This window comes from Schistocerca gregaria, chromosome 3 (genome assembly GCF_023897955.1).
Source record: "Schistocerca gregaria isolate iqSchGreg1 chromosome 3, iqSchGreg1.2, whole genome shotgun sequence".
In the NCBI taxonomy this organism is placed as follows: Eukaryota; Metazoa; Arthropoda; class Insecta; order Orthoptera; family Acrididae; genus Schistocerca; species Schistocerca gregaria.
This window is the reverse complement of record NC_064922.1, coordinates 317,648,131-317,668,099: the sequence shown is the minus strand read 5'-3', so window position 1 is coordinate 317,668,099 and position 19,969 is coordinate 317,648,131. Positions and strand designations below refer to the sequence as shown.

The window sequence follows — 19,969 nt, the reverse complement described above, 5'->3', positions numbered from 1 at the left end:
ATTGGTGGACATTGCCGATTTTTTCCGAATACCATCTTGTGCTGCGTCACTATCGATCTCGATGTCGATGGGACCTTAAATCCCAGTCACCCTTATTATTTCACAATGGAAGTGTAGCGGATCAGGCGTAGAATAATAATATTCTGGAGTCGGCATTCAAATGTGCATAGCAAAATTTTTGTCCCGAACGTACACTATATGATCAGAAGTATCCCTAGGTAATGCGGAATTGTCCACTAGAGACGGGCCCGCTCGTAAGAGGAGGCGGGAGTATAGTGTTGCCAATAGAAGCAGTAGCAGCAGAGTGGATCACCTAAAGTTTAGTGAGTTCTAACGTGGACTAATCATTGGATGTCACCTGAGGAGCAAATCTAACAGGAACATTTCAGCTCTTCTCGAGCTGCTCAAGTCGATTTGGTTGAGCACTTCCTTACTATCTGCAGATTGCTTTAGTCAGTGCTGAGATGCTTCAATCGATGTAAACACCGACGCCACTGGGCAGTGGATGACTGGAAACGATTGATTTAGATTGATGAATCACGCTACAATCCGGTGAAAGGTTTGGGCTTGTAGAATGCCTGTAGAGTTTTTCTTATCACCATGTGTAGTGCCAGCAGTGAAGCACGGAGGAGGTGGTGTTACTCAATAGGGCGTTTCTCATGGTTAGGTTGTGGTCCCCTTATTGCACTTGAGAAAACGCTTATGCGGAAGTGTGTGAACACATTTCACAGCATTGAATACTGCGTACGCTAGAGGAACGGTCGGAGATGATGACCGTTTACATCGGCACGACAATGCAGCCTGCCGTGAAGCAGAATGTATGACGCAATGGTTTGTGGACAATAGCGTTCCTGAAATGGACTCGCCTGTCCAGAATTCCGACCTGGAACACCTTTGGGATGGTTCAAATGGCTCTGAGCACTATGGGAATTAACTTCTGAGGTCATCAGTCCCCTAGAACGTAAACCTAACTAACCTAAGGACATCGCACACACCCATGCCCGACGCAGGATTCGAACCTGCGACCGTAGCGGTCGCGCGGTTCCAGACTGTAGCGCCTAGAACCGCTCGGCCACTCCGGCCGGCCCTTTGGGATGAATCAAGTAACGTCGCCTTCCCTCCACGCACCAGCGTCCAATTCACCGATTTCGACTCTTGAGGAAGAATGGGCTCCCATTTCTTAACAGACATTCAGACACCTCAATGAAAGTGTTCAAGCCACCATAAAGGCGAAGGGTGTAATAATGTCCACTCATACGTGTCCGGAATTTTTTTGATAACATTGTGCTCCTTGACTTCAAAAGGATTATGGTGCACCGGTAGGTTTTAAGCGCTTTGTTTGCTGTGAATGTTCTTTCAACAAAGACAGTGAGGCGTCACCAGAAGAAATACTCTGCAGCTTCTGAGATAAAGCTACGAACAAAATCATAGCCGCTCGTTTCATAAGCATTTTAAAAGTAGGATTCCAATATCTGGGACTAACTTGGCTTAACGTTTTCAAGAGATAAAATCAACGGGATATGGCATACTTGCGACAAGTGTTGCAGCTCAGATGACGCTGCTTTTTTTAATACAAGAATAGAAGTTATAACAACTGTCGTTTTTTAGATTTCATACAGCATTTGATCGTATGCTCTGTTTCAATAAATTATGCTGAGCCGGCATTAACACTGCGAAATGACATCTTAGTTCGTCTAAGTGAAAATGTCCCGAATAACTTCAAACTGTGAGCTACGACTTGCAAGGAATGAGCGATTTATTAAAATTTTAAATATTTTAGGAACTAAAGTTTTTCATTCTTAATTTCTGATGCATTCTGTATAACATTTGTTCACCATTAGGAAACTAAAATACTAATCGCACGTAGCCGTTCGCCACTTCATAGGTATTTTATGACTACTGTAAAATAAACCCAATGATTTGGAAAACTGATTAGTACCAAATAAATAACCCAGAAGATCATACAAAAATCTTATCAGCAGGTTAAGATTGTGCGACATGTGTGTACACTCAACGTATTGACTTGTAGCACACTCCCACAATACCGAATTACTTCAACAGTTCCGTCATACATATATAGCCATACAATCACGTACGTTGGCTGTACGATCGTATGCATTCATTAGACAATATGCCGTTACCAATCAACGCATATAGCTCATCCTATTAGTATAACAGCTGTGATTTCACTTTGTGGCATTTACCAAAGAATAATTATTATTCCTACCCTGGTATAAAAATGTGTTCCACGTTAACATTATCTCTGTCTGATTCGTGTGTGTACTCCTTGACATACAATTAGTTATGTTTTCTCTGTGTCAATGAAGTAGAAGTAGTTGTGTAGAAAGTGGTGCGTGATGGTTATTACTCAGCGTTATTTACTTTTTATCGTTTATGGCCGAAATCCGGGATGCAGGGATCTAATACACGGACGTACTCGCGGCAGACGAGCAGTCGCCGCTTCTGTCATCAACAGCGATGGACAGAGAAACACGACGGGTTCGGTATGCATGCAACAATCATATCATCGCCCATATCGTTTGTAGCAAAGAGACAAGATTCTAACTTCCTTGTTTTGTAGCAGATTCAAACACGCTCTGCATTGTTGTCGATTTATAGCCCTCTCGCTGGGTGTAGTTGTAGTGGGTAAAATAAATTTGACGACAGTGGAGTTTAAGGCGTACTGCGACGTGTGTTTCAATAGTCTTTGGTAACAGCTGCCACTAGCGACCAATGGAAGTGATTGCATTTTTTAAATTCTACGCAGCCCTATCAATGAGCTGACGGTCGTTTTAGCCAGTTTAAATACCGTTTTCCGCCTTTACTTGGCAGCTTCAAAATTCATCTAGATGTATTCCGGTTTTGCAACTAAATGAAAGGCAGTTTGCTTTTTGCCGCACGTGTTTCACTTCTTTTATTTGTGATATATATTCAGTGCCCATTATTACATGTTGGTTTTACACTGAAGAGACAAAAAAATTGGTACACCTGCCTAATATCGTGTAGCACGCTGTGGCGCCGTAACACGACATAGCAAGGACTCGAATTATGTCGGAAGTAGGGAACTGACACCATGAATCTTGCAGGGCTGTCCAGAGTACGAAAGATGGAAATCTCTTCAGAACATCATGTTGCAAGGCATTCCAGTTAAAGTTTGCGGAATTTGGTGGCAAATTCTGCGCGTGTGGGGTGTCGCACTGTCCTGCTGGAATTGTCCAAGTCCGTCGGAATACACAATGGACGTGAATGAATGCAGGTGATCAGACAGGATGCTTATGTACGTGCCACTTGACGCAGTCGTATCTAGACGTATCAGGAGTCCCACATCATGCCAACTGCACACGCCCCACACCGTTACAGAGCTCCACCAGCTTGAACAGTCCCCTGCTGACATGCAAGGTCCATGGATTCATGAGGTTGTCTCCATACCCGTACACGCCCATCCGCTCGATACAATTTGCAATGAGGTCCGTCCGACCAGGCAACATGTTTGCATTCATCAACAGTCCAATAGCGGTGTTGACGGGCCCAGGCGAGGCGTAAAACTTTGTGTTGTGCAGTCATCAAGGGTACACGAGTGGGCCTTCGGCTCCGAGAGCACATGTCTTTGACGTTTCATTGAGTGGTTCGCACGCTGACACTTATTGATGGTCTAACATTGAAATATGCATCACTTTACGGAAGGGTGCACTTCTGCCACGTTGAACGGTTGTCTTCAGTCGTCGTTGGTTCTTTCTTGCAGGACCTTTTTTTCGGCGCAGCAATGTCCCAGATTTGATGTTGGATATTCACGGTACACTTGTGAAATTGTCGCTCGGGAAAGTCCCCATGTCATCGCCACCTCGGAGATGCTGTGACCCATCGCTCGTGCGCCGACTGTAACACCACTTTGAAACTCAGTTAAATCTTGATAACCTGCCTTTGTAACAGCAGTAAGCGATCTAACAACTGCGCCCGACACTTGTGTCGGCACTGGCAACAGCAGCGCCGTATTCTTCGTGTCTACATGTCTCTGTATATGAATACGCAAGCGTATACCAGTTTCTTTGGCGCTTCAGTGTTATTGGTTGGTTGCTGATTTGGGGTAGGGGACTTGGCCGTGCCCTTTCAAAGGAACCATCCAGGCATTTGCCTGGAGCGATTTAGAGAAATCACGGAAAACCTACGTCAGGATGGTAGGACCCGAGTTTGAACCTTCGTCCTCCCCAATAAGAGTACAATGTGCTAACGACTGCGCCACCTCGCTCGGTATTTGTTTCATGCGTGTAATAAATGAGTTATATAATAATTCGGAAAAATTTCCTATTTTACGATTTCTGTTGATATTCCCTTATTTTTCAGGTTGAAAACAACTTTTACAACACAAGTTGCGTTAAATTAAATTATCACTTGGTTTTACTTAAGATTTCTGTTGATGTGAATCCATGTGTGTTGCCCTAGAGATATATATACTCGTTTAGTATTGTGGTTGGCAGGAGAGTTACTAGAGGAGGCCGAAATGCACGCGTTTTAGGTCACGCTGGCTGGCGTGAGGTCTGGAACATGACAAGGGAATTAGAATTGAGAAAAACGGACATAGCTGGTGGAATACTTAACTTTAATCCATTAAAGATGAACGTCGCTCGTGACAGTACATGATTCACAATATCAATGGTAACTGAATATGGCGCCTTGCTAGGTCGTAGCAAAAAACGTAGCTGAAGGCTGTGCTAACTATCGTCTCGGCAAATGAGAGCGTACGTAGACAGTGAACCATCGCTAGCAAAGTCGGCTGTGCAACTGGGCAAGTGCTAGGAAGTCTCTCTAGACCTGCCGTGTGGCGGCGCTCGGTCTGCAATCAATTGATAGTGGCGACACGCGGGTCCGACGTATACTACCGGACCGCGGCCGATTTAAAGGCTACCGCCTAGCAAGTGTGGTGTCTGGCGGTGACACCACATTTAGCATACTCCAGATGACCGATTTTCGGCCTTTTTCGGATTACATTTATTTTAGGACTTCACTTCCACTTTTCACTGTGAGGCAATCATGTCTTTTACGTCGTCTGATGCAGCTCACACTTTCATTGTGTGTGTTTACAGTTTTGCAGTGTCGCCAGCTATCGTTGAGTGCCTGCCCTTCGTCTTTCGTTTGTGTTGTGGTGTCTATGTGCGGTTTGTTTTTATTTGTGTGTGTGTGGGGGGGGGGGAGGGGGGGAAGGAGGGTCATGAGCAAAAGAGGAGCAAGGGGGTGTAAGGCATCTGACCACCCTCTATCACTAATCCAGAATAATGTGCCCACTCTGAAGACACGGGATGCCGGATAAAAAATAACAAAGTTTCGTAAATGGGTATCGCGGTGTCCATTTGAGGTATATACTATGGCTGGAGAGAGAGAGAGGGAGAGAGAGAGAGAGAGAGAGAGAGAGAGAGAGAGAGAAAGAAAGAGAGAGAGAGAGAGATTACTTATTTATCCAGGTTATATTTTATATCACTGTTTGTTATTCTTTTAATGGCTAATATGATCAGTAGATTATTGCTTATACTGACTTGGTAATTAATTACTTGTTTGTTCACGGCAAGGTCTTGTTGTTTATGAAAGTTTTCCTGTAATGTCACGAGCTTTTTTGTAAGTGTTCCCTCATATAATTTTGAATTGCTGTTGGATGGTTCTTGTTCATGTTTATCAAGTGTTCGGCAAAAGCAGAGTGGCTATTTCCGCATATGGCAAAAAACAAACTGCCTTTCATTTAGTTGCAAAGACGGAATACGTTTCCATCAAGTTACATATATTTGCATTAACACTTTCAACACTGCCCTCTTTCCACCCGGCACTTGGCTGTGAACTGCCATATTTAATGGATGTTTGAAATTAGATTGCAAAGAACAAAAAAATGATAGGAATATGGTTCTTGCATCATTGAAAAGAGAAAAGTAAGAACTTTAAATGAAATTGAGTTTATTTTAAATATAAAATACAAATGGTTTTATAATTAAAAAAAGAAACCACAAAAATATCGTGGATTAAAAAGTTTTACATGATCTCCCTCTTGAGTAATGCCATTATTACTGTGTCTAAATTTAAAACAAAATATCAGTGGACTGTCTAACTGTAGGTACCTGTAAACTAGAGTGTTTTAATAGTTCAGATGTAGTTAGCCTTTGTGTGAAAATCCTGGAAACACTGTGGGACGCAAAGGCCAACGCCACATCCTTGCACCACCATCTACTTCCGTCCTGATGCGCTTACCCTTCTCTTTCTTCCGCCTGTCTGAACATACTTTGCTGTACCTAGTAGTAGTCACCTTGTTTGCAGTGGGTGGGACCTTCTCTGCAAAGTGTCTTGCAAATGTCCTCTCAATTTGTGAGGATGAAGCGGCTTGTTGCTGAAAAATATTTCCGCCCTTCTCAGCCAATTTCTTTCCCACTCTGTGAGTAAAGTCTACTAGGGACACATTATTCCTAGTGTTCTCTTTATACAAAATAAAACTGTTGGCTGTTGACACGATAAACAAGTGGAATGATAGGTTTTACGACCACTTCAAAGTTTTTCGGGCAGGCGGATAATAGCTGGAGAGCTGATCTGCTCTGTCAACCCCAGCTTTATTCTTATTGTAATCAATAACAATGTCTGGCTTTACAGTTTCTGCTATTCCACCTTTGGTCCTCACTTGAATGCTAGTGCAGGTAGACTTATGCTTCGTGTAAAGACAAAAAACATCTCCTTTTGACTTCCACTTCACTGCCAGGAGATGTTTCCTTTGAAAAACTATCTTTTTTGTTTTAGTGTTCTGAATATTCGTCGCAAACCTTTCCTGTTTTTCATTACAGTTTCCAATCGAAGAGCTTTATTTTCCCACAACATGTCCAAAAGAGATGGACTGGTGTAGTACCTATCCATGTAAATGCAATGTCCTTTGACAAAGTACTGTGAACACAACCTTTTTACAAAGCCCTGGATACTATTATCAAAACTGCCCGCAGAACTTGTATGTACATCACAGTTTAGCATATAACCAATTGATGAATCGCAGAGAGCATACAATAATATTTCATATTTATTGGATTTGTTTTTCATGTATACTCTGACGCTTGTTCTACCACGAAAGGGACACATTGCCTCATCTATTGTCAGAGTCATGCCTGGACGAAAACTAATTTTGCTTTTATTCACAAAGATATCAAACAAAGGCCTCACTTTGTGAAGTGAGTCGTCCTTTTCTTTTCTACGACCTAGCAAGGCGCCATATTCAGTTACCACTGATATTGTGAATCATGTACTGTCACGAGCCTCTGCCAATGAACGTAGCATTGTCATTCGAGTGTAACATCGACAATGTAGCGCAAAATCGATCGCGACTCAACAATTTACTCGCAAATCCTGTCTGCGGAAACGGGTCTGTTGACCAATAATCACTGATTTTCGGCAATTTGACGACGCACATATGCATAATAATACTGAGAGACCAGTAAATCTCTTGCAATTTTACTGCAGACAACTTATGCCAAACAGAGTTTATTTTCAGGCTATCTTTGCGTTTCATTGTCGTAATAACGTTACCAGCGTACAGATTCGTTTCATTTTTGATGAGCCGAATAAGGTCGTCCAAGGAAATAACTAAAATATCGAAGCTCCTCAGTGGCATCTGAAAAATACGATGCTACGCTGACTACTTCTTGGAAATCCGGCAGTGCTTGCTGATAGTCTGGTTCCGACCAATCTTGTTGCTCTTTGTGCTCAGTGAGGCACCCACGACCAGGTACTACAGATGGTGGCTGATGGTCTGTACCATTGCCTGCATAGAAAAAAAAATAATGCTAAGAATGGTACTAAAAGGTACTAAATGTAAGTGAAGTAATGAACATTACTCACAATACAAAACGCGGTAATGAACTCTTCATTTTATGAACAATTGAGACATATACGTACCTGAATCATCACTTGTACTTTCGTCTGGAGAGTACGAATCCTCTTTGTCAGAATCGTCAATTTCAAATCCTGCATCTCCATAAAGAATGTCTAAGATCTCTGCCTCCGTCAACTCGCTGCGCGATATTTTCACGATCGTAAACACCTGTGAAAGAACTGCAGGTAACTTGGTTTCTTGAGTGCTCACAGCCGCTCCCAGGATGAGATAGCCGATAAGTACTGGCCTCTTACGGAAGAAGAATGAAATACCTCCACATTAGTTGACGAAACTGCTTTGGAGACGCGCTAAACGCGCTTACAGAGCCAAAAAAAGGCTCGCCCGTACGGTATAAAAGCGCCGTCGCCAACGTCAGAGCGGCCGCGCCCGTATGGCGTACGGGCACCGAGCTGTAAGTGTTAATAATGGTGAAAAAATGGGAATTGCAGAATCAGCTATGGGCGTTGACCTGTGACATCAGACGACATGAACGATATGGCTGCTACATTAAACATCCTTGACCAAGGTTTTAGAAATTTAAAGAAAGGTCAGTTTTGATTAAGAGTATATACTGCATCTGAAAAAGAAACATTTCGAGGTACAACTACCTTACTCAATCACAGAATATTTAGAGAAACATCTGTCGGAAAAAATACGAACCGAATAACGGCTTTTTCGCAGTGTAATGGATACAATGACACACAATAAGAACTTCAATATGTATTTATTTCGTAAAGAGATCGAGAGCATTGCCATAAAATGATCTTTAGCCATACTGTAGGGCTACATCTAAATCAACATCTATATACATACATCTACCGCGCGCGCGCGCATAAGAGAACGTAAGACACGCCTGTATTAGAATGCAATGTTGTGACAAAATTTCAAAGGGATTGATCAAGAAATTTCGAAGATACACGTTCTTTAAAAAACGAACATTTACATTTCTAGTCACGTAGATAATACAAGTCAGAGATCCAACATTACTTTAACTAGTAGAACTGTAGTAAAAAAAATCCATTTCTCATATCTTTTAAATATTTACGAGAGAGTAACAAAATTAAATTCAGGAAAAGAATCTTTCATATATATTTGGCATGATCTTCTCCACTGATTTTACTGGCTGGTCCGTAACCAGCAATAACTGCCCCATTCAAAAAGAAAGAACAGATTTTTCGCTATAAAAGATATAAACACATTGCGCATGTCACTGGACAGAGGAAAGTTCAGAGTTTAGACGCAGCTGTGCTGTTGTGCGTTTGTGGCAACATGGTGACTACACCACAAGAGAAATCATTTTGTGTGTTGTAATTTGCGCGAAGTCAATCCATTGTTAAAGTGCAACGTGTATTCCGCCGTCGATTCGGCAAGGAGCTGCTTCTTCACCAGCATATTTACGACTGGCATACAAAATTCTTGGAAGCTGGTTGCATATGCAAAAGGAAGATGACTCATCGGTCAGGCGCGTCTGATGAAAATGTCGAGCGTATCCGAGAGACACGGATCCCTCGAAAGTCCAAAAGACGGTCAGGCCCGGAACTTCAACGTACTCAAACAACGTTGTTACGCGTTCTGAAGCGACGCATGCTTTCGATACCTTAAAAGTTGCGGTTAATGCAGCAGTTGCGTACCGGCGACCGTAACAGAAGGTACGAAATTTACATTTCAGTTCTCCAGGACATGGCAGAGGACACGTTTCCCGAACGACTCTTCTTTTCGGCCAAATCGATGTTGCATCTATCTGGTAAAGTAAACCTCCGTAATGCATGGACGTGGGTGTCACAAAATCATGACGTCGCATTCGAACATGAAAGAGACTCACCGAAACTGAATATGTTTTGAGCCGTTTCTGTTCACGAAGTTTGTGGCTCTCTCTTTTGTTGTGGAGGAAACTGTGACAGGAATGTCACACCTGGACATGCTGCGCGTTTCCTCAACTTCATAAAGATGCCAATGATTTCATTTTTATTCAGAACACCGTGCTACTAAAGGAGTCCGAAACGCACGCGTTTTAGCTCACGCAGGCTGGCGTGAGGTCTGGAACATGAAAAGGGAATTAGAATTGAGAAAAACGGACGTAGCTGGTGGAATACTTAACTTTGATCCATTACTGAAGAACGTCGCTCTTGACGATACACGGTATACAATATCAATAGTACGGATAATGGCGCATTGCTAGGTCGTAGCAAATAACGTAGCTGAAGCCTATGCTAACTATCGTCTCGGCAAATGAGAGCGTAGAAGTCAGTGAACCATCGCTAGCAAAGTCGGTTGTACAACTGGGCGAGTGCTAGGAAGTCTCTCTAGATCTGCCGTGTGGCGGCGCTCGGTCTGCAATCACTGATAGTGGCGACACGCGGGTCCGATGTATACTAACGGACCGCGGCCGATTTAAAGACTACCACATAGCAAGTGTGGTGTCTGGCGGTGACACCACACTCTGTTCCGCCGATGGCAGCTATTCTCAACGGCTAAGAAATCGCATTGTTGAAGCTGTCGATTCAGTAAACGGGGACCTGTTGATTCGTGTGTGGAATGAAATGGACTACCGTTCGATGTTTCTCGAGCAACGCACAGTGCTCAATGTTGAGTATATAGTATAGCATCTGTGCGAACATAAAACTTTAAACCTTCCTGTACCCAGCTTGCTTGAAATTGGGACTGCGTAGCCGAAACTAGTCGCAGAGAACGAAAGATGAATAAATAAAATAAAAACATGATGTAGCTGTCGACTTCCAAAACAAAGATCACTGTACGCGCGGCGTCACATGAATCCACTAAGTTCCCTCCTGTTCCCATTTGCTCCAACTTTCCCAATACTGTGACTGGAACAGTGTGATTAATCTCGAAAGGAATAAAGGTATTTCATTGGTAACTCTGGCTTTTGTGATACCATTAACTGATGCGCCTTCAAAGCTAGACGAGGCAGAAAGAAAGAGGTGAAATAAGAAAACATAAAGAAGAGCAGTAGGGTTTTTGTGGGGCAGGACGAGACGAAGACGGAGGCGACGTGCAGCGGATTAGGTTGCAGCTGACAGCTGAGAATAGTGTTAGTCAGCTCCTGAGAGGCAGATAAAGCACAGCACGGGTCTGCTACGTGTCTTCCGTGTCTGGTAGACAGCCGGCGCCAGAGGACTGTAGCTGGCCCGGCGGCCTTCACAAGCGATCTCGCTAGCGCTCTTCACCTGTCAAGAGGAGCTACAAATGCTGACAGCCTCATTGCCGTGCTCGGTAAGCATGTCAGCTCTTCCTACAAGGGCTCTCTCACCAGAAAAAACACCAGTTCCCTGTGCACAGTAATGCATTGTCTACATGTTGTTAGGAATTTACACAAATGGCAGTAACCAGTGCCTTTTCTACCTTTATGTAATTTCGATCAAGTATGTTCACATGTGTGTGAATTCCTAAGGGACCAAACTGCTGAGGTCATCGGTCCTTAGACTTACACACTACTTAAACTAACCTATGCTAAGAACAACACAACACACACACAGCCAGCCGGGGGCTACAGTCGAGAACCGCGCGACCGCTACAGTCGCAGGTTCGAATCCTGCCTCGGGCATGGATGTGTGTGATGTCCTTAGGTTACTTAGGTTTAAGTAGTTCTAAGTTCTAGTCCCATAGTGCTCAGAGCCACTGGAACCATAAAACACACACACACACACACACACACACACACACACACACACACACACACAATGCCCGAAGGAGGACTCGAACCTCCGGCGGGGGGGTCGATCAAGTATGAGCCCAGCGTTCAATCGGCTGGCATTGTCACAAGTGGTGGCATCGAAGTTTTTGCTTCATAAGTGACTTGGTGATTGTTCATGCTTTCATATTTTCTGAAAGCTGAGTAAAGAAAATCAAGATTATGAATTTCAGTCGAGTTTTCGAGTGCGGAGACAGTTGATTGATAGCCTCTCAACTTTGTAACTGAAAGGGAGATTGCTAAGCTGCCCGAGAAAAAAAAATGAAGTATCAGCTGAGGATGTACGGCTTGTCAAGGTAGTGGATTCCTTACCCTTTTCGGAACAAAAATAGAGACATCGTTATTTGTTTTTGGAATTCAGATTTGCCTATTATGCAGACAACTATTAGCCTTGTTAGCGTAGACTTCCGCGGGCGTTGTCACTGTCAGTAAAATTCTTTGGGGTATGTGACCGCTTTGTCAATATATGAAATTCTGCGATGTTTCGGCTACTGTTGAAAAGGCCTTTCTCAGAGTGTTTTGTAAAATACCCTCAGGAAAGCCATCTGTAACAGTGGCCGACTGTGAGAGAATTTTACATACTGACAATGCGGTCACATACCCTGAAGAATTTTATTGACAGCCATTGACAGTTTTTGATCAGGTATGTTTTACCATTTTTATGTAATAATCAGTGGGTATTTTTATTACAGTCACTGAAATCCATGTAATAACTATTGTAACACTAAATAAGGCCTAAAACCTTTCAAATGTATTGTAATTTTCACCTTATTCTCTGGATAGCTAGGAACTGTAAGACCATCTTTTCATTATTCTATAATTCGGCATGTGCAACGAAATGCCTTAATTGCAACGTTAGTTTGAGAGTTAACAAATAATTTTTTCTAGAAACGTGATTTGTTTTGCGAAAAATTTCGCGATTATGTTTCACGATTACCTACAGTTATTTTCGTCGTATCTGCCCTATATGCATGCTCAGATTCTGTACAAACACTGGCAGACTCACAATACATGCGTCTGCTGGATCACACAAATTAAAACTTCGAAACTTCACAAAGACAACAGAGTTTAATTTGCAGCTCTGTGTGTTTGCCCCGGTACCCGACAGGCTTTACATGTTTTAGGCATACCTTTTTTGCCGTAGTAGTTATTACAAAAAATTATTACACCGATCTTTTACTTATAGCAGACGCATCAAAAGAACATTTCTAAAACTTTACTGCTCTTTATCCTGTTCTTATAGTTAACTCTAATACAAATTTTCCGACCCATTTTGGTCGTGCGGTAGCGTTCTCGCTTCCCACACCCGGGTTCCCGGGTTCGATTCCCGGCGGGGTCAGGGATTTTCTCTGCCTCGTGATGGCTGGGTGTTGTGTGATGTCCTTAGGTTAGTTAGGTTTAAGTAGTTCTAAGTTCTAGGGGACTGATGACCATAGATGTTAAGTCCCATAGTGCTCAGAGCCATTTGAACCGTTTGAACCGACCCATTTCACACAAAATAACCAGTTGGCAATACTACCGAAATACGTGCAACATTTTTGACAGCTGACAACATACTACATATCCGACATGGCTAACATTGTACATATACTTGTTAGACATGGATACCAACACAACGATGAGATAATCTCACCAATCGGGATAATACGACACGTGAAATTATAAAATTCCGGTTCCTTTTGAACGCATGTCGTATAGACACACCTGGAGCAATTTACCACTTCGTACTGAATCAAGTTTCCGTAGATTTCGTGGATGATAGTTTTTTCAGTCGCAAATTTTGGAAAATGAAATTCAGCATTTTAGTTAACGACCTTCTGATCTCATATTTATAAAGTTATATGTCAGTTTTTATGAGGTTAGGGAAATGGTTAAGGATTCCGCCGAGCTCCTTCAGCTCGCAAGCCACCCGCATCGCCATTCAAACGCTGCTTCAGTAGTCGCTGTGCCACCCGAGATGCCGTCGGGGTCTGAGTTTGTAATACGGATGCTCGTCTAATGGCGTCATCTGCAAACTTTTGCGTGCGATCGTCGCGGACGTGGATCTGAGGTCACGCCCGCGACTTTTGGCAGCTCGCCTGATGTATGCGGCTCTGACACTGCGCACTGCCGCACAGGCGCCGCGCGTCTCGCTGAAGGCCGCCTGCGAATACGAAGCGAGCTGCAGGTTCAAATGGCTCTGAGCACTATGGTTCTTAACTTCTGAGGTCATCAGTCCCCTAGAACCTAGAACTACTTAAACCTAACTAACCTAAGGAAATCACACACAGCCATGCCCGAGGCAGGCCGGCCGGTGCGGACGAGCGGTTCTAGGCGCTTCAGTCTGCCTCTGGCATGGATGTGTGTGATGTCCTTAGGTTAGTTAGGTTTAAGTAGTTCCAAGTTCTAGGGGACTGTTGACCTCAGATATTAAGTCCCATACTGCTCAGAGCCATTTGAAGCCATGCCCGAGGCAGAATTCGAACCTGTGACCATAGCAGCAGTGCGGTTCCGGATTGAAGCGCCTAGAACCGCTCGGCCACTGCGGCAGGCGACGAAGTCAGTAGAAGAGGAACGCAAGCTCGGGCTGGGGGAGGAAATCAGACATGCCCTTCTTTTGCCTTAACCGATTTAGGGAAATTACGGAAAACGTAAATCTGACGGACTAGACAGGGGTTTGAACTGCGGTCCCCCTTAAGACGAGCCCAGTACCTTACCATTCGCTACCTTGCTCGCTCCCTACACAGAGTTAACCCCAACTCCACCGACAAAATTTCGTAAGTTATTCAGAGTCTAATATGGCTCTGAGCACTATGGGACTTCTGAGGTCATCAGTCCCCTAGAACTGAGAACTACTTAAACCTTACTAACCTAAGGACATCACACACATCCATGCCCGAGGCAGGATTCGAATGCGACCGTAGCGTTCGTGCGGTTCCACACTGTAGCGCCTAGAATCGCTCGGCCACTTCGGCCGGCCAGAGTCTAATATATCCACACCACCGATTCTTTAAAGAATAGTACTGCCGTTTATAAAATATCGTATCTCACGAACTGTATGTCGCACAATAACATAATTTTGCAGGTATGTTCAGTCGTATACGTGGGCACTGTCTGCAAACGCGTTGCGAATACGATTATTTATAGTAGTAAAGAAGTAATACATTAAAACGACGTACCTGATGTTGCAGTTCACTATATGAACAGCGAAAATTTAGTAAGCAATATAATTTTTTCCTTTTATCATTTTGTGGTGGTGTCAGCCACAGCAAGTTTCGTAAAGATTTGAAATTATGTGTAAGGTTATTTTGGATGTTGCCAAGTGCTCTCATTGCCATATAGTGAGTCCGTATGTCTGGATAATTTGCACACCGTGAGTTACACTGCTTGAAGACACACAAACAATTTGTAACTGGAATAGTTGTCGGACCTGGTGTTATAGCGGTGCAGTGCGTACCTGGGAACCTAAGATTCGTCAGAAACGACATGTGGTACGGCTTCCATGCAAGATTCCTTCTGCCTGGAATAGGACTGACTGGAGTTGAATTGTCTTCATTGATGAGTCCAGTTTCGAAATGAGCCCCGATAATGTACGAAGACGTGTGATTTCCTTTCAGAGAGATCACAGATCGTAGTAACTGACGGAAATTCATCGAATAAATCAGAAGTGATATCTGGTGTTCCTCGAGGTAGTGTTATAGGCCATTTGCTGTTCCTTATCTATATAAACGATTTTGGAGACAATCTGAGCAGCCGTCTTCGGTTGTTTGTAGATGACGCTGTCGTTTATCGACTAATAAAGTCATCAGAAGATCAAAACAAAGTGCAAAACGATTTAGAAAAAAATATATGAATGGTGCGAAAAGTTGCAGTTGACCCTAAATAACGAAAAGTGTGAGGTCATCCACATTAGTGCTAAAAGTAACTCGTTAAACTTCGGTTACACGATAAATCAGTCTAATCTAAAAGCCGTAAATTCAACTGAATACCTAGGTCTTACAATTAAGAACAACATAATTGGAAGGAACACACAGAAAATGTTGTGGAGAAGGCTAACCAAAGACTGCGTTTTATTCGCAGGACACTTAGAAAAGGTAACAGACCTACTAAGGAGACTGAGTACACTACGCTTGTCCGTCCTCTTTTAGAATACTGCTGCGCGGTGTGGGATCCTTACCAGATAGGACTGACGAAGTACATTGAACAATTTCAAAGAAAGGCAGGACGTTTTGTATTATCGCGAAATATGGGAGAGAGTGTCACAGAAATAATACAGGATTTGGGCTGGAAATCGTTAAAAGAAAGGCGTTTTTCGTTGCGACGAAATTGCAATCATCAACTTACTCCTCCGAATGCGAAAATATTTTGTTGACACCGACCTAAATAGGGCGGAAGGATCACCACGATAAAATAAGGGAAATTAGACCTCGTACGGAAAGACATAGGTGTTCATTCTTTCCGCGCGCTATACGAGATTGGAATAACAGAGAATTGTGAAGGTGGTTCGATGGATCCTCTGCCAGGCACTTAAATGTGATTTGCAGAGTATCCATGTAGATGTAGATGTAGACATGTCTGGAGACTCCCTGGACAGTGGTGGGATACCAACTTGACTGCCGCCCGCCATACGGCTCGACAAGCAGGGTCGCCATTTCTTTTCATATATCACAGCGGTATAAAATGCCACACTTAAATGTGTGAGGGGAGGGAAACATTTTCATTACCACTGACGCTGAGTGAGAATAAAATACACAGTTTCTGTAGTTCTATCTGAATTCTCAATCATACCATCGGTGCAACTTAATAGTTTAGGCTTCCACTATTCACAAGTACGATGACGAGTGGCAACTAGAAAATTTCAGTCACAGTTAATGAATGTTCCCATAATAACTGAGCTGCTTCATATGATAAGATACTCGACTTTGATATCCTCGGGGATTGTTGGTTCAGAAAGTCCCAGCGTTCGACGTTGCTGATGTACTGATTTTTAAATAAAACACAGAGTGTATCGCTTTTCTTCCTTTGTATTGTGACTGATTTGGACGTACATTTATGATACATACATTTCTTGTCTGACAGCCTCCGAAAGAGTCGCACACAGGCAATAATGCAGATTCACTGACTCACTGCCTCTGACTCTCTCTCTTTTATATGCCTTTTTCTTATTGCCTACTGCCTGCGTGACTCGTGCGCTACTTCCTTTTATATAAAACTAAACAATCGAATACATTGTTAAACGTAAGATTTATAGTCATTAGATGGTTTCGTTACTTACATCGGAAAAGGGCCACATGTTACCCTACATGTTCTGATATTCAATTTGAAAAAGTTTACTTAATTTTATATACAATTTCAACGAGTTTTACAATACAACAGTTTAAATTACATTTTAGTTACTTATAAACAAATAACTTTGAATAAAATATTGTTAAGGGTATTTTGGATAGCTCTCAAGTAGAGCTATCACTTTTAATAATCATAATGAATACATATCATAGTTTTCCAGAAATAGGCGAGAATTAAATTTCCATAATATGTGGTGCAACATGACTGCACAGTTCGTATCACGAAATTTCAAAGTTGGATTATTAACAAACGGCTTACTCACCTTAGTTGCTAATATAAATCGGGTAATATATTAATGTGAAATTTAATTAGAGAGAGTAAACTCATTTGTACTAATATTTGAAAGAGTATGGGTATAGACTACAGTATAAAGTGCAGAAAGTTAAAAATTCGAGCTAAACTGACCTCTTCAAAGAATATTGACATGAGGAAAGAATTTCAGATAGGGATGGGGAGGTAGTCCCATTTCAGGTAGATCGACGATATTCTACGCCCAGTTTTGTCGCCCTTCATGACAAGCGATTCTGGTCTTACAGTTCAGCAAGATAATGCCCGCTCGCAAACGACGAGAGTTTCTACTGCTTGTCTTCATGCTACCTCGGCCATGTAGGTCGCAGGATGTAGGTTGAGAACGTTTGGAGCATTATGCGCAGAATCCTCCAAACATCTCGCGATTTTGAAGGTCTAACCGACACTAACTGGACAAAATTTGGCACTATCTCCCTAGGAGGACAGCAATTGTTCAGTTTGTGAAGCTCTTTCTCTTGAATAAATCATCTAGTTTTCCTGAAACTGTGATTATTTGTCTGTCTCTTTATATATTTCCCATCTACCGAATTAGTGCCATTCGGATAATTGCTTCGTGGCGCGTCGTAGTTTTTGTCTTACAGAATATTTTATGAGTGTATTTTGGTATGAGGCACCTGCGGTCTCTCATGGTTCGTTGCAGAGTAATTGCATTTCGATTGATTTCGTACCCACATTTATCTGTGAGGTTGTCTTGCACTGAAAAATACCTCCACAGCAGTGGATTGCAGGCAGAAGGCGTCTTGTTCAAAATGTGCGTGAAATCTTATGGGACTTAACTACTAAGGTCATCAGTCCCTAAGCTTACACATTACTTAACCTAAATTATCCTAAGGTCACACACATGCCCGAGGGACGACTCGAACCTTCACCGGGACCAGCTGCACAGTCCATGACTGCAGCGCCCTGGACCGCTCGGCTAATCCCGCGCAGCAAGGCGTCTTGCATCGAAGCCGTACCACATGTTGTTTCTGACGAATCTTGGGTTTCTAGGCACACGCCCTACCACTGCAACACCGAACCCGAGAAGTATTGCAGTTAGTGGTATGCGCCGTGCGTCTTCGTTTGGAAACAAACTTGTTCCACTCACTCACGGTATAGTGTGCCCACAGTCGACCACGAGCGTAAAGAAAGGAGAACTTGTTCCCCGCACCTCCCCTCTCTTTTCAGTTAGATAGCGGCTCTGTCGAATTTCCATTGAGTCCTCGTTAGCTTTCCATTCGGATTCGGTCGTTTTCGGGGATGAAATTGTTTGTTTCAGTCGTTAGGCCAGTCTGTACCAGCAATATACTCGCACTTTCCTCTCTTATTAGCTCACCGACAGACCTCGTCACGACCAATGGGCCACGGCCAACAAGCAAGGCCTACGAGAGTACACTGGCCACCTCTCGCCTTCTCTGAGATTCCGTCACGCGCGTCGTAGCGCAGTCACGTTTTCCCGGCCCACAAGTGTCTCTCAAACATGCAGAGTCGGCCGGACGTAAAAGTCAATATGACGGATTGCGTCTCGTAAACTGTGGAACGTGCATTCTTAGGATTCTGGATTTGTTTCACTAGGTGAGAGGACAGATGTTTTAAGCTGACGTAAGAACCTGTGACGGACCTGCAGGGCTCTTTAACGACGGGAACGTGTGTTATATGTTTATCTCCCTGTTTCTGCATCCGTTGTAAACCAGACTGACGGGCGTATGTACATGAATGAACGCTACTGTAGCATAGCACTTAGGGAGAGGTAAACTAGTCACTTTACAATAACTATTTGTTTATTAAATTAATTTTTTAGCTTTTATAATTATTTGTGGATTCAGATGCGATGCTTGGGACACACAAATACAGATATACGTAACAAGACTCTAAACTGAGTGTTTCGAAAGAGGATCCAAGCTGGAAAAGAATGTATCTGGCGGTGTAGGGTCTTGGATGAGTAAAACGGATAGGCATGAGTGTATAAACTACTTTTGTTTCACAACAAATAACTTCCTGCGCCATCGGAATAAAAAAGAAGTCGTATGTCATGATTGGCTGGAGATATGGAGGAGCAGCTTCAGCCGCCTAATTGGAAAAATATCGTCCATGTTTTGCACGCACTGACGCCTTCCCTTCGCGAAGTGTGAGATCTGTTTGTTTAAGTGTGCCTGATACGTGCACATGACTGCAACGGATGTGTGTGTAGTGTGGTGTCGCTTTTGCGTTGTATGACGATGAAAGAAGGAAGACGGCGAAACTCGATGCCGCCACAGAGCCTGGTCTCTCTAATGGCCTCCGAGCTCAACTTCCCCATCAGACGGACGGATCACCATCAATATAAGACACTGTGGAAAGGTTTGGAATTTAATACAAGGCACTGCACAAAGTCTGGTGATAAGGAACTTTCCGCCACCACCTCTCCCCCGCTTTGACGGAAAAGCAATGGTAAAATCGCCAATGACGTGTGACGTCCTCGGGCGACCATCCATTGAAATAGAGGTTACGTCGTTCATTGTTTAACTTCGGTGATATGACGGGACCGGTGTGTTCAACAAGGCTAGTCCATTGTCACCATCGAAATTAGTGACGCTGTATTGAAAGGCAATTTATTACTGTCTGTGTTGTATTCCCGGTGGAGTTAACTACATTTGCATCATTTACATGTACACTCCGGGAGACAGCTTACGGTACGTTTTGGAGGGTACTTCAGGTAGCACTATCACTTCACCCCTTTGTTCTTCCCATCGCGAACGGAGCGTGGGAAAGAGCGACTGTCG

General features: G+C 43.2%; 1 protein-coding gene across 2 annotated transcripts in view; it reads left to right on the top strand.

The window, feature by feature from the left end:
- Positions 1–19,969, top strand: part of LOC126353877 (phospholipid phosphatase 1-like) — a 727,736-nt gene that overhangs the window by 327,770 nt on the left and 379,997 nt on the right. Inside the window, exon 1 of one of the 2 annotated variants that reach the window (XM_050003067.1) lies at positions 2,301–2,504. The exons of the other annotated variant lie outside the window; for it this stretch is intronic. Within the exon in view, the coding sequence (XP_049859024.1) occupies positions 2,358–2,504 (147 nt within the window). The 5' untranslated portion in view covers positions 2,301–2,357. Of the gene's footprint in view, positions 1–2,300; positions 2,505–19,969 lie in introns of those variants that run through there. 2 annotated transcript variants of the gene reach the window in all.